Source organism: Musca autumnalis, unplaced genomic scaffold (genome assembly GCF_047663935.1).
Source record: "Musca autumnalis isolate F117 unplaced genomic scaffold, ASM4766393v1 scaffold_1, whole genome shotgun sequence".
In the NCBI taxonomy this organism is placed as follows: Eukaryota; Metazoa; Arthropoda; class Insecta; order Diptera; family Muscidae; genus Musca; species Musca autumnalis.
The window spans coordinates 58,108,546-58,120,669 of record NW_027411644.1 but is presented as its reverse complement, the minus strand read 5'-3'; the positions used below and the strand labels follow the sequence as shown (position 1 = coordinate 58,120,669).

The window sequence follows — 12,124 nt, the reverse complement described above, 5'->3', positions numbered from 1 at the left end:
GACGACCTTCTTCAGCTCGTCTATAGGGACGACCTTCCTCTAGCTCTTCTATAAAAACTAGCTCCAGCTCATCTATAAAGTGACCCTGTATAGGTACTTACCCCTGTTGCTACTTTTCCCTGAATCCATTTTCCCCTTATTAAAAGTGAAACCAAAAATTTTCATTTTTTTTTTGAATTTTCATAAATTTAAGAGTTTTATTTTATTTTTTAAGTTCTACCCTTTTTGTCTAAATTTAACTTGAATTGAGCCTTACGAAACTAATTTCATTTCAAATATATTTTTGGTATCAGTTTTTGTTTTTTGTTTTTGTTCCTAAAACACACTTAATCATAGAGTGGTGCTCTTAACTATCGTCGTATCGACATTGTGTTGCCGGGAAATTGCGGTTTTGTGGAAGCCGAAAAGAAGCGCTTGCAAGTCAGACGCCAAAATGCCGCCCGAAAGTCAACCGAGTAGAATGCATAGATGAAGGGATTGATGGCACTGTTACACCAGCCCAGCCATGTCAAACCCTTGGCCAGTGTCCGACTGACCTGGTGCTCGTGCAAGAATGGTGTTATCAAGTAATAGATGAAAAATGGCAGCCAACAAGCAATAAAGCCGCCCACAACAATGCTAAGCGTCTGAGTGGTCTTATTTTCTTTTTTCAGCGAAGTAATGCGATTCGACAGAGATTTGGTATAGTTGTGGCCATGCGAGTGGTGGGAGGAAGCACGTTGTTGTTGGTGGACCGAGGACATGCTTTGGATGGGTTGTGATTGTTGACGTAGTATTGATGTGGCAACACTGTTAATGTTGCCGCTTGCCATTACATCAGACGTAACGGCCAAGAGGGTGGCTGGCGGGGCACTAATATAATGTTGATGTCGTATGCTGTGGGTACGCATTGCTTTGTTAGGATGTGAATGTTGTTGATAGTGTGTCGAGCTGCTGGTTGTTGTTGTAGCAGGAATTGTTGTATTGATGGCTGGAGCAAATGTCCAGGGATTTTCGATATTTGTACAGGCTGTTGCTGTACTTGTAGCACCACCACCACCCGTTGTCGTTGTGCTAGTCATGAGCGTCATAGTCGAAGAGGCGGTGGGTGTACGACGCAATGATGTTGCCCTGGTCAATTCATAACAACCATTTTTAGTGGAGGGTGCCGTTGCCGAGGATGGCGTTGCCAACAACGAATGACACTGGGTAATGACTTCATTATCGGAAGCCATTATTTCATGCAACTCCTTGGCCAAGGTTTGATTGGAGAGAGTGCGGGCGGCGGCCTGTTTCTTTTGGCCAGAGCTTAAATCTAATTCCGATATATCGGGATCCAATTCATTTTCCACATCAGCAGATGTGTAACGTTTGAATTTCTGGAAAAGGGGAAAGTAAATGGACATTAGTTGGTTGTCTTTTGTATGTATGTATTATGCGACCCACCTTATTATTATGTATACTAATATCGGTCATATTATCATGTCGCGCTGCCACCACACATGATATCCTGACATAGACATAAATCATCACCGCCATGGGTATAAAGAATGAACCCATGGCAGAAAATATCACATAGCCTTCGTTCTGATTGTAACGGCATTCACTTAAATCTCGGCGACCTGGTTCATACCTGCAGAGAGGGAGAGAAGAGGGAAAAGCATTAATGTAGAAAAAAATATTGAAACCAGAACACAATTCAAATGTAGGGACAGATATCACATTTCATTCAGTCAATCACACGCACACACATGCACACAGACATACATCCTTTGTTCAAAATGACAAATGCCGGACAAACGAACAGATGTTCAGGAATAAATGGTTTGGGCAACATTAAAATAAAATTTAAAACTTAAAACAAGGCTAAGAACTTTTTTATTTACTTTCTTCGCTAAACAATAAACATTGTCTGGTCATTTGTTATATAAGTAAATATTAGCGAAGTTGACCTTTACAATTTTTTGAATGCTAACTTTTTTCATTTAAATATAAACAAATTTGGGGCCATTTGAGGAGAGGTTATTCAAATTAAATTTCAAGGCATCAATTTAACGAGAGCCATGGATGTCTTTATAGACGAGCCTAAAGGTCGTCTTTATAGACGACCTAGAGGTCGTCTTTATAGACGAGCTAAAGGTCGTCTTTATAGACGAGCTAAGGGTCGTCTTTATAGGCGAGCCTAAAGGTTGTCCTTATAGACGAGCCTAAAGGTTGTCTTTATAGACGAGACTAAAGGTTGTCTTTATATACGAGCCTAAAGGTCATCTTTATAGACGAGCTGAAGGTCGTCTTTATAGACGAACTGAAGGTCGTCTTTATAGACGAGCTAAAGGTCGTCTTTATAAACGAGCTAAAGGTCGTCTTTATAAACGAGCTAAAGGTCGTCTTTATAGACGAGCTAAAGGTCGTCTTTATAGACGAACTGAAGGTCGTCTTTATAAACGAGCTAAAGGTCGTCTTTATAAACGAGCTAAAGGTCGTCTTTATAGACGAGCTAAAGGTCGTCTTTATAGACGAGTTAAATGTCGTCTTTATAGACAAGCCGAAGGTCTATAGACGAGCTGAAGTTCGTCTTTATAGACGAGTTAAATGTCGTCTTTATAGACAAGCCGAAGGTCTATAGACGAGCTGAAGTTCGTCTTTATAGACGAGATAAAGGTCATCTTTATAGACGAGCTGAAGGTCGTCTTTATAGACGAGCTAAATGTCGTCTTTATAGACGAGCTAAAGGTCGTCTTTATAGACGAGCTAAATGTCGTCTTTGTAGACGAGCTAAAGGTCGTCTTTATAGACGAGCTGAAGGTCGTCTTTATTAAGGTCGTCTTTATAGACGAGCTAAAGGTCGTCTTTATAGACGAGCTAAAGGTCGTCTTTATAGACGAGCTGAAGGTCGTCTTTATAGACGAGCTAAATGTCGTCTTTATAGACGAGCTAAAGGTCGTCTTTATAGACGAGCTAAAGATCGTCTTTATAGACGAGCTAAAGATCGTCTTTATAGACGAGCTAAAGGTCGTCTTTATAGGCGAGCTAAAGGTCGGTTTTATAGGGGAGCTAAAGGTCGGCTTTAGAGCTAAAGGTCGGCTTTAGAGCTAAAGGTCGTCTTTATTGACGACCTTAAGTCTTTATAGACGAGCTAAAGGTCGCCTTAAAGACGAGCTAAAGGTCGTCTTTATAGACTAGATCAAGGTAAAGGTCGTCTTTATAGACGAGCTAAAGGTCGTCTTTATAGACGAGCTAAAGGTCGTCTTTATAGACGAGCTAAAGGTCGTCTTTATAGACGAGCTAAAGGTCGTCTTTATAGACGAGCTAAAGGTCGTCTTTATAGACGAGCGAAAGGTCGTCTTTATAGACGAGCGAAAGGTCGTCTTTATAGACGAGCGAAAGGTCGTCTTTATAGAAGAGCTAAAGGTCATCTTTTTAGACGAACCAAAGGTCGTCTTTATAGTCGAGCTAAAGGTCGTCTTTATTAGACGAGCCAAAGGTCGTCTTTATAGACGAGCTAATGGTCGTCTTTATAGAGGAGCTAAAGGCCGTCTTTATAGACGAGCTAAAGGTCGTCTTTATAGACGAGCTAAAGGTCGGTTTTATAGGGGAGCTAAAGGTCGGCTTTAGAGCTAAAGATCGGCTTTAGAGCTAAAGGTCGTCTTTATTGACGACCTTAAGTCTTTATAGACGAGCTAAAGGTCGCCTTAAAGACGAGCTAAAGGTCGTCTTTATAGACTAGATCAAGGTAAAGGTCGTCTTTATAGACGAGCTAAAGGTCGTCTTTATAGACGAGCTAAAGGTCGTCTTTATAGACGAGCTAAAGGTCGTCTTTATAGACGAGCTAAAGGTCGTCTTTATAGACGAGCGAAAGGTCGTCTTTATAGACGAGCGAAAGGTCGTCTTTATAGACGAGCGAAAGGTCGTCTTTATAGAAGAGCTAAAGGTCATCTTTTTAGACGAACCAAAGGTCGTCTTTATAGTCGAGCTAAAGGTCGTCTTTATTAGACGAGCCAAAGGTCGTCTTTATAGACGAGCTAAAGGTCGTCTTTATGGACGAGCTAAAGGTCGTCTTTATAGACGAGCTAAAGGTCGTCTTTATAGACGAGCTAAAGGTCGTCTTTATAGACGAGCTAATGGTCGTCTTTATAGAGGAGCTAAAGGCCGTCTTTATAGACGAGCTAAAGGTCGTCTTTATAGACGAGCTAAAGGTCGTCTTTATAGACGAGCAAAAGGTCGTCTTTATAGACGAACTAAATGTCGTCTTTATAGACGAGCTAAATGTCGTCTTTATAGACGAGCTGAAGGTCGTCTTTATAGACGAGCTAAATGTCGTCTTTATAGAAGAGCTAAAGGTCGTCTTTATAGACGAGCCTAAGGTCGTCTTTATAGACGAGCTAAAGGTCGTCTTTATAGACGAGCTAAAGGTCATCTTTATAGACGAGCTAAAGGTCGTATTTATAGACGAGCTAAAGGTCATATTTATAGACGAGCTAAAGGTCGTCTTTATGGACGAGCTAAAGGTCGTCTTTATAGGCGAGCTAAAGGTCGTCTTTATAGACGAGCTAATGGTCGTCTTTATAGAGGAGCTAAAGGCCGTCTTTAAAGACGAGCCAAAGGTCGTCTTTATAGACGAGCTAATAGTCGTCTTTATAGACGAGCTAAAGGTCGTCTTTATAGACGAGCTAAAGGTCGTCTTTATAGACGAGCTAAAGGTCGTCTTTATAGACGAGCAAAAGGTCGTCTTAATAGACGAGCTAAATGTCGTCTTTATAGACGAGCTGAAGGTCGTCTTTATAGACCAGCTAAATGTCGTCTTAATAGACGAGCTAAAGGTCGTCTTTATAGACGAGCCTAAGGTCGTCTTTATAGACGAGCTAAAGGTCGTCTTTATAGACGAGCTAAAGGTCATCTTTATAGACGAGCTAAAGGTCGTATTTATAGACGAGCTAAAGGTCATATTTATAGACGAGCGAAAAGTCGTCTTTATAGACGAGCTAAAGGACGTCTTTATAGACGAGCTAAAGGTCGTCTTTATAGACGAGCTAAAGGTAGTCTTTATAGACGAGGTAAAGGTCGTCTTTATAGACGAGCTTAAGGTCGTCTTTATAGACGAGCTAAAGGTCGTCTTTATAGACGAGCTAAAGGTCGTCTTTATAGACGAGCTAAAGGTCGTCTTTATAGACGAGCGAAAGGTCGTCTTTATAGACGAGCGAAAGGTCGTCTTTATAGACGAGCTAAAGGTCGTCTTTATAGACGAGCTAAAGGTCGTGTTTATAGACGAGCTAAAGGTCGTGTTTATAGACGAGCTAAATGTCATCTTTTTAGACGAACCAAAGGTCGTCTTTATGGACGAGCTAAAGGTCGTCTTTATAGACGAGCTAAAGGTCGTCTTTATAGACGAGCTAAAGGTCGTCTTTATAGACGAGCTAAAGGTCGTCTTTATAGACGAGCTAAAGGTCGTCTTTATAGACGAGCTAAAGGTCGTCTTTATAGACGAGCTAAAGGTCGTCTTTATAGACGAGCTAAAGGTCGTCTTTATAGACGAGCTAAAGGTCGTCTTTATAGACGAGCTAAAGGTCGTCTTTATAGACGAGCTAAAGGTCGTCTTTATAGACGAGCTAAAGGTCGTCTTTATAGACGAGCTAAAGGTCGTCTTTATAGACGAGCTAAAGGTCGTCTTTATAGACGAGCTAAAGGTCGTCTTTATAGACGAGTTAAAGGCCGTCTTTATAGACGAGCTAAAGGTCTGTAGACGAGCTAAAGTTCGTCTTTATAGACGAGCTAAAGGTCGTCTTTATAGACGAGCTAAAGGTCGTCTTTATAGACGAGCTAAAGGTCGTCTTTATAGACGAGCTAAAGGTCGTCTTTATAGACGAGCTAAAGGTCGTCTTTATAGACGAGCTAAAGGTCGTCTTTATAGACGAGCTAAAGGTCGTCTTTATAGACGAGTTAAAGGCCGTCTTTATAAACGAGCTAAAGGTCGTCTTTATAAACGAGCTAAAGGTCGTCTTTATAGACGAGCTAAAGGTCGTCTTTATAAACGAGCTAAAGGTCGTCTTTATAGACCAGCTAAAGGTCGTCTTTATAGACGAGTTAAAGGTCGTATTTATAGACGAGCTAAAGGTCGTCTTTATAGACGAGTTAAAGGCCGTCTTTATAGACGAGCTAAAGGTCTGTAGACGAGCTAACGGTCATCTTTATAGACGAGCTAAAGGTCGTCTCTATAGAGGAGCTAAAGGTCGTCTTTATAATCGAGCTAAAGGTAGTCTTTATAGACGAGCTAAAGGTCGTATTTAAAGACGAGCTAAAGGTCGTCTTTATAGACGAGCTAAAGGTCGTCTTTATAGACGAGCTGAAGGTCGTCTTTATAGACGAGCTGAAGGTCGTCTTTATAGACGAGCTGAAGGTCGTCTTTATAGACGAGCTGAAGGTCGTCTTTATAGACGAGCTGAAGGTCGTCTTTATAGACGAGCTGAAGGTCGTCTTTATAGAGGAGCTAAAGGTCGTCTTTATAGACGACCTTTGGTTCGTCTATAAACACAACCTTCTGCTCGTCTATAAAGGTAACCTTCATTTCGTCTAAAAACGAATTTCACCTCGTTTATAAAGGCTTAATTTTGTAGTAATTATTTTTTGTTATTTAAAGATAAATTTCTTGGCAATAAATATTTTCTTTTCCTGGAATTTTTGCTAACACTTGTTGTTAGATTTTCAACAACACTCACGCAAAGAAAATCTAACAGAAAATTTTGCCCTGTGATAATTCTCTTAGAAATCCTTCACTTAATTTAAGCAAGAAAATCCTTCCTGTTGCTTCCAATTACCTTAACAAAGTATTCAATAGGTGTCAGAGGAAGATGAACATAAGCTTCTTAAGCTCACTTCTTCAGCTGACAATCACATTATTTAACATTTAACCAAAACCACAAAACTACCAAAACTTCCGAGAAATTTTCTTCGAAAATTATAAAATAACAAAGACTTATTATTACAATATTAATTGCTTTCAAAGAACCTCTTGTTAACACTCTCGGCAGCTAATCTTGGCAACGTAAACAATTTTTAATTAGACATTCATTATGTAAATAAATAATGAAAATCATTTACAATTTCCCTAGACAACAACACCAACACAAAATATTTTCTAATTTTGTTTTCCGTTTAGTTTTTTGGTTTTTATTCGCTGATGTGTGTGCGTCTGAGTGGAAAATTGAAATTCAACAGCAAAAAACAAACATTTGCATAAATTTAAATCAAATTTTGAAAAAAGAAAAAAAAAATGCCGGAATGCAAAAAAATGCGATATGAAAAACTATCCTGAAATGAACAAAGGATGTTGTCACCTGTGATACCAAGAGAGAATTAAGTGACCTATTAAACTTTTTTGATAGTTTGTTGTTGTTGTTTTTACTTACCAGCCTAATATGGGCGGACAGGTGATGGCCAAAGCCAGTACCCAAACAATGAGTATCATGATAAGAGCCAAACGTTTGGAGCGACGTTTGCGAGAATATGTCAAGGGTCGGGTGACAGCCAAGTAACTGGAAAACAGTGAGAAAAAGAATGATATGAGGTGGTGATTGTGGACGTGGAAGGATCGTAAAATAAGACAAACAAACATTAACTTAAATTAATTATTTATTTGTTGTATGGTGTAGAACAACAGTACATATATTTTCTCTATGACATAAGATAAAGAAAAGCTTGAGAAATTTATGGATTATTATTCTGACGTTGCTCTACTAATGTAATCTTTAAATTCACGTTTGTTGGTCTAATGGTCCTTGAAAAAATTACTTTAAAAATTCACGTTTATTGGTCTAATGGTCCTTGAAGAAATTTACTTTAAAAATCCACGTTTATTGGTATAATGGTCCTTGAAGAAATTTACTTTAAAAATTCACGTTTATTGGTCTAATGGTCCTTGAAGAAATTTACTTTAAAAATCCACGTTTATTGGTATAATGGTCCTTGAAGAAATTTACTTTAAAAATTCACGTTTATTGGTCTAATGGTCCTTGAAGAAATTTACTTTAAAAATCCACGTTTATTGGTCTAATGGTCCTTGAAGAAATTTACTTTAAAAATTCACGTTTATTCATCTAATGACCCTTGAAAAAATTTACTTTAAAAATCCACGTTTATTGGTATAATGGTCCTTGAAAAAATTTACTTTAAAAATCCACGTTTATTGGTATAATGGTCCTTGAAAAAATTTACTTGAAAAATCCACTTTTATTTGTCTAATGGTCCTTGAAAAATTTACTTTATAAATCCACGTTTATTGGTTAATGGTCCTTGAAAAAATTTACTTTAAAAATCCACGTTTATTGGTCTAATGGTCCTTGAAAAATTTACTTTATAAATCCACGTTTATTGGTCTAATGGTCCTTGAAAATTTTACTTTAAAAATCCACGTTTATTGGTCTAATGGTCCTTGAAAAATTTACTTTAAAAATCCACTTTTATTTGTCTAATGGTCCTTGAAAAATTTACTTTATAAATCCACGTTTATTGGTCTAATGGTCCTTGAAAAAATTTACTTTAGAAATCCAGGTCTATTGGTCTGATGGTCCTTGAAAAAAATTTACTTTAAAAATCCAAGTCTATTGGTCTGATGGTCCTTGAAAAAAATTTACTTTAAAAATCCACGTCTATTGGTCTGATGGTCCTTGAACAAAATTACTTTAAAAATCCACGTTTATTGGTCTAATGGTCCTTGAACAAAATTACTTTAAAAATCCACGTTTATTGGTCTAATGGTCCTTGAAAAAAATTACTTTAAAAATCCACGTTTATTGGTCTAATGGTCCTTGAAAAATTTACTTTAAAAATCCACGTTTATTGGTCTAATGGTCCTTGAAAAAATTTACTTTAAAAATCCACGTTTATTGGTCTAATGGTCCTTGAAAAAATTTACTTTAAAAATCCACGTTTATTGGTCTAATGGTCCTTGAAAAAATTTACTTTAAAAATCCACGTTTATTGGTCTAATGGTCCTTGAAAAAATGTACTTTAAAAATCCACGTTTATTGGTCTAATGGTCCTTGAAAAAATTTACTTTAAAATCCACGTCTATTGGTCTGATGGTCCTTGAACAAAATTACTTTAAAAATCCACGTTTATTGGTCTAATGGTCCTTGAAAAAATTTACTTTAAAAATCCACGTTTATTGGTCTAATGGTCCTTGAAAAATTTACTTTAAAAATCCACGTTTATTGGTCTAATGGTCCTTGAAAAATTTACTTTAAAAATCCACGTTTATTGGTCTAATGGTCCTTGAAAAAATTTACTTTAAAAATCCACGTTTATTGGTCTAATGGTCCTTGAAAAAATTTACTTTAAAAATCCACGTTTATTGGTCTAATGGTCCTTGAAAAAATTTACTTTAAAAATCCACGTTTATTGGTCTAATGGTCCTTGAAAAAATTTACTTTAAAAATCCACGTTTATTGGTCTAATGGTCCTTGAAAAAATGTACTTTAAAAATCCACGTTTATTGGTCTAATGGTTCTTGAAAAAATTTACTTTAAAAATCCACGTTTATTGGTCTAATGGTCCTTGAAAAAATGTACTTTAAAAATCCACGTTTATTGGTCTAATGGTCCTTGAAAAAATGTACTTTAAAAATCCACGTTTATTGGTCTAATGGTCGTTGAAAAAATTTACTTTAAAAATCCACGTTTATTGGTCTAATGGTCGTTGAAAAAATTTACTTTAAAAATCCACGTTTATTGGTCTAATGGTCGTTGAAAAAATTTACTTTAAAAATCCACGTTTTTTATTGGTCTAATGGTCGTTGAAAAAATTTACTTTAAAAATCCACGTTTTTTATTGGTCTAATGGTCGTTGAAAAAATTTACTTTAAAAATCCACGTTTATTGGTCTAATGGTCCTTGAAAAAATTTACTTTAAAAATCCACGTTTATTGGTCTAATGGTCCTTGAAAAAATTTACTTTAAAAATCCACGTTTATTGGTCTAATGGTCCTTGAAAAAATTTACTTTAAAAATCCACGTTTATTGGTCTAATGGTCCTTGAAAAAATTTACTTTAAAAATCCACGTTTATTGGTCTAATGGTCCTTGAAAAAATTTACTTTAAAAATCCACGTTTATTGGTCTAATGGTCCTTGAAAAAATTTACTTTAAAAATCCACGTATATTGGTCTAATGGTCCTTGAAAAAATTTACTTTAAAAATCCACGTTTATTGGTCTAATGGTCCTTGAAAAAATTTACTTTAAAAATCCACGTATATTGGTCTAATGGTCCTTGAAAAAATGTACTCTAAAAATCCACGTTTATTGGTCTAATGGTCTTTGAAAAAATGTACTTTAAAAATCCACGTTTATTGGTCTAATGGTCCTTGAAAAAATGTACTTTAAAAATCCACGTTTATTGGTCTAATGGTCCTTGAAAAAATGTACTTTAAAAATCCACGTTTATTGGTCTAATGGTCCTTGAAAAAATTTACTTTAAAAATCCACGTTTATTGGTCTAATGGTCCTTGAAAAAATTTACTTTAAAAATCCACGTTTATTGGTCTAATGGTCCTTGAAAAAATTTACTTTAAAAATCCACGTTTATTGGTCTAATGGTCCTTGAAAAAATTTACTTTAAAAATCCACGTTTATTGGTCTAATGGTCCTTGAAAAAAATTACTTTAAAAATCCACGTATATTGGTCTAATGGTCCTTGAAAAAATGTACTCTAAAAATCCACGTTTATTGGTCTAATGGTCTTTGAAAAAATGTACTTTAAAAATCCACGTTTATTGGTCTAATGGTCCTTGAAAAAATGTACTTTAAAAATCCACGTTTATTGGTCTAATGGTCCTTGAAAAAATGTACTTTAAAAATCCACGTTTATTGGTCTAATGGTCCTTGAAAATTTTACTTTAAAAATCCACGTTTATTGGTCTAATGGTCGTTGAAAAAATTTACTTTAAAAATCCACGTTTATTGGTCTAATGGTCCTTGTAAAAATTTACTTTAAAAATCCACGTTTATTGGTCTAATGGTCCTTGAAAAAATTTACTTTAAAAATCCACGTTTATTGGTCTAATGGTCCTCGAAAAAATTTACTTTAAAAATTCAAGTTTATTGGTCTAATGGTCCTTGAAAAAATGTACTTTAAAAATCCACGTTTATTGGTCTAATGGTCCTTGAAAAAATTTACTTTAAAAATCCACGTTTATTGGTCTAATGGTCCTTGAAAAAATGTACTTTAAAAATCCACGTTTATTGGTCTAATGGTCCTTGAAAAAATGTACTTTAAAAATCCACGTTTTTTGGTCTAATGGTCCTTGAAAAAAATTTACTTTAAAAATCCACGATTATTGGTCTAATGGTCCTTGAAAAAATTTACTTTAAAAATCCACGATTATTGGTCTAATGGTCCTTGAAAAAATTTACTTTAAAAATCCACGTTTATTGGTCTAATGGTCCTTGAAAAAATTTACTTTAAAAATCCACGTTTATTGGTCTAATGGTCCTTGAAAAAATTTACTTTAAAAATCCACGTATATTGGTCTAATGGTCCTTGAAAAAATGTACTCTAAAAATCCACGTTTATTGGTCTAATGGTCTTTGAAAAAATGTACTTTAAAAATCCACGTTTATTGGTCTAATGGTCCTTGAAAAAATGTACTTTAAAAATCCACGTTTATTGGTCTAATGGTCCTTGAAAAAATGTACTTTAAAAATCCACGTTTATTGGTCTAATGGTCGTTGAAAAAATTTACTTTAAAAATCCACGTTTATTGGTCTAATGGTCGTTGAAAAAATTTACTTTAAAAATCCACGTTTATTGGTCTAATGGTCGTTGAAAAAATTTACTTTAAAAATCCACGTTTATTGGTCTAATGGTCGTTGAAAAAATTTACTTTAAAAATCCACGTTTTTTATTGGTCTAATGGTCGTTGAAAAAATTTACTTTAAAAATCCACGTTTTTTATTGGTCTAATGGTCGTTGAAAAAATTTACTTTAAAAATCCACGTTTATTGGTCTAATGGTCCTTGAAAAAATTTACTTTAAAAATCCACGTTTATTGGTCTAATGGTCCTTGAAAAAATTTACTTTAAAAATCCACGTTTATTGGTCTAATGGTCCTTGAAAAAATTTACTTTAAAAATCCACGTTTATTGGTCTAATGGTC

General features: G+C 35.5%; 1 protein-coding gene across 1 annotated transcript in view; it reads right to left on the bottom strand.

Moving 5' to 3' along the window:
- Positions 1-293: 293 nt before the first annotated feature.
- The window catches only part of TyrR (Tyramine receptor), a 273,095-nt gene continuing 261,264 nt past the window's right edge, over positions 294-12,124 (bottom strand). Inside the window, exons 6-8 of the mRNA XM_073975404.1 lie at positions 7,383-7,508; positions 1,426-1,612; positions 294-1,358 (exon numbers count right to left, since the gene is read on the bottom strand). Of these exons, the coding sequence (XP_073831505.1) occupies positions 351-1,358; positions 1,426-1,612; positions 7,383-7,508 (1,321 nt within the window). The 3' untranslated portion in view covers positions 294-350. The remainder of the gene's footprint in view (positions 1,359-1,425; positions 1,613-7,382; positions 7,509-12,124) is intronic.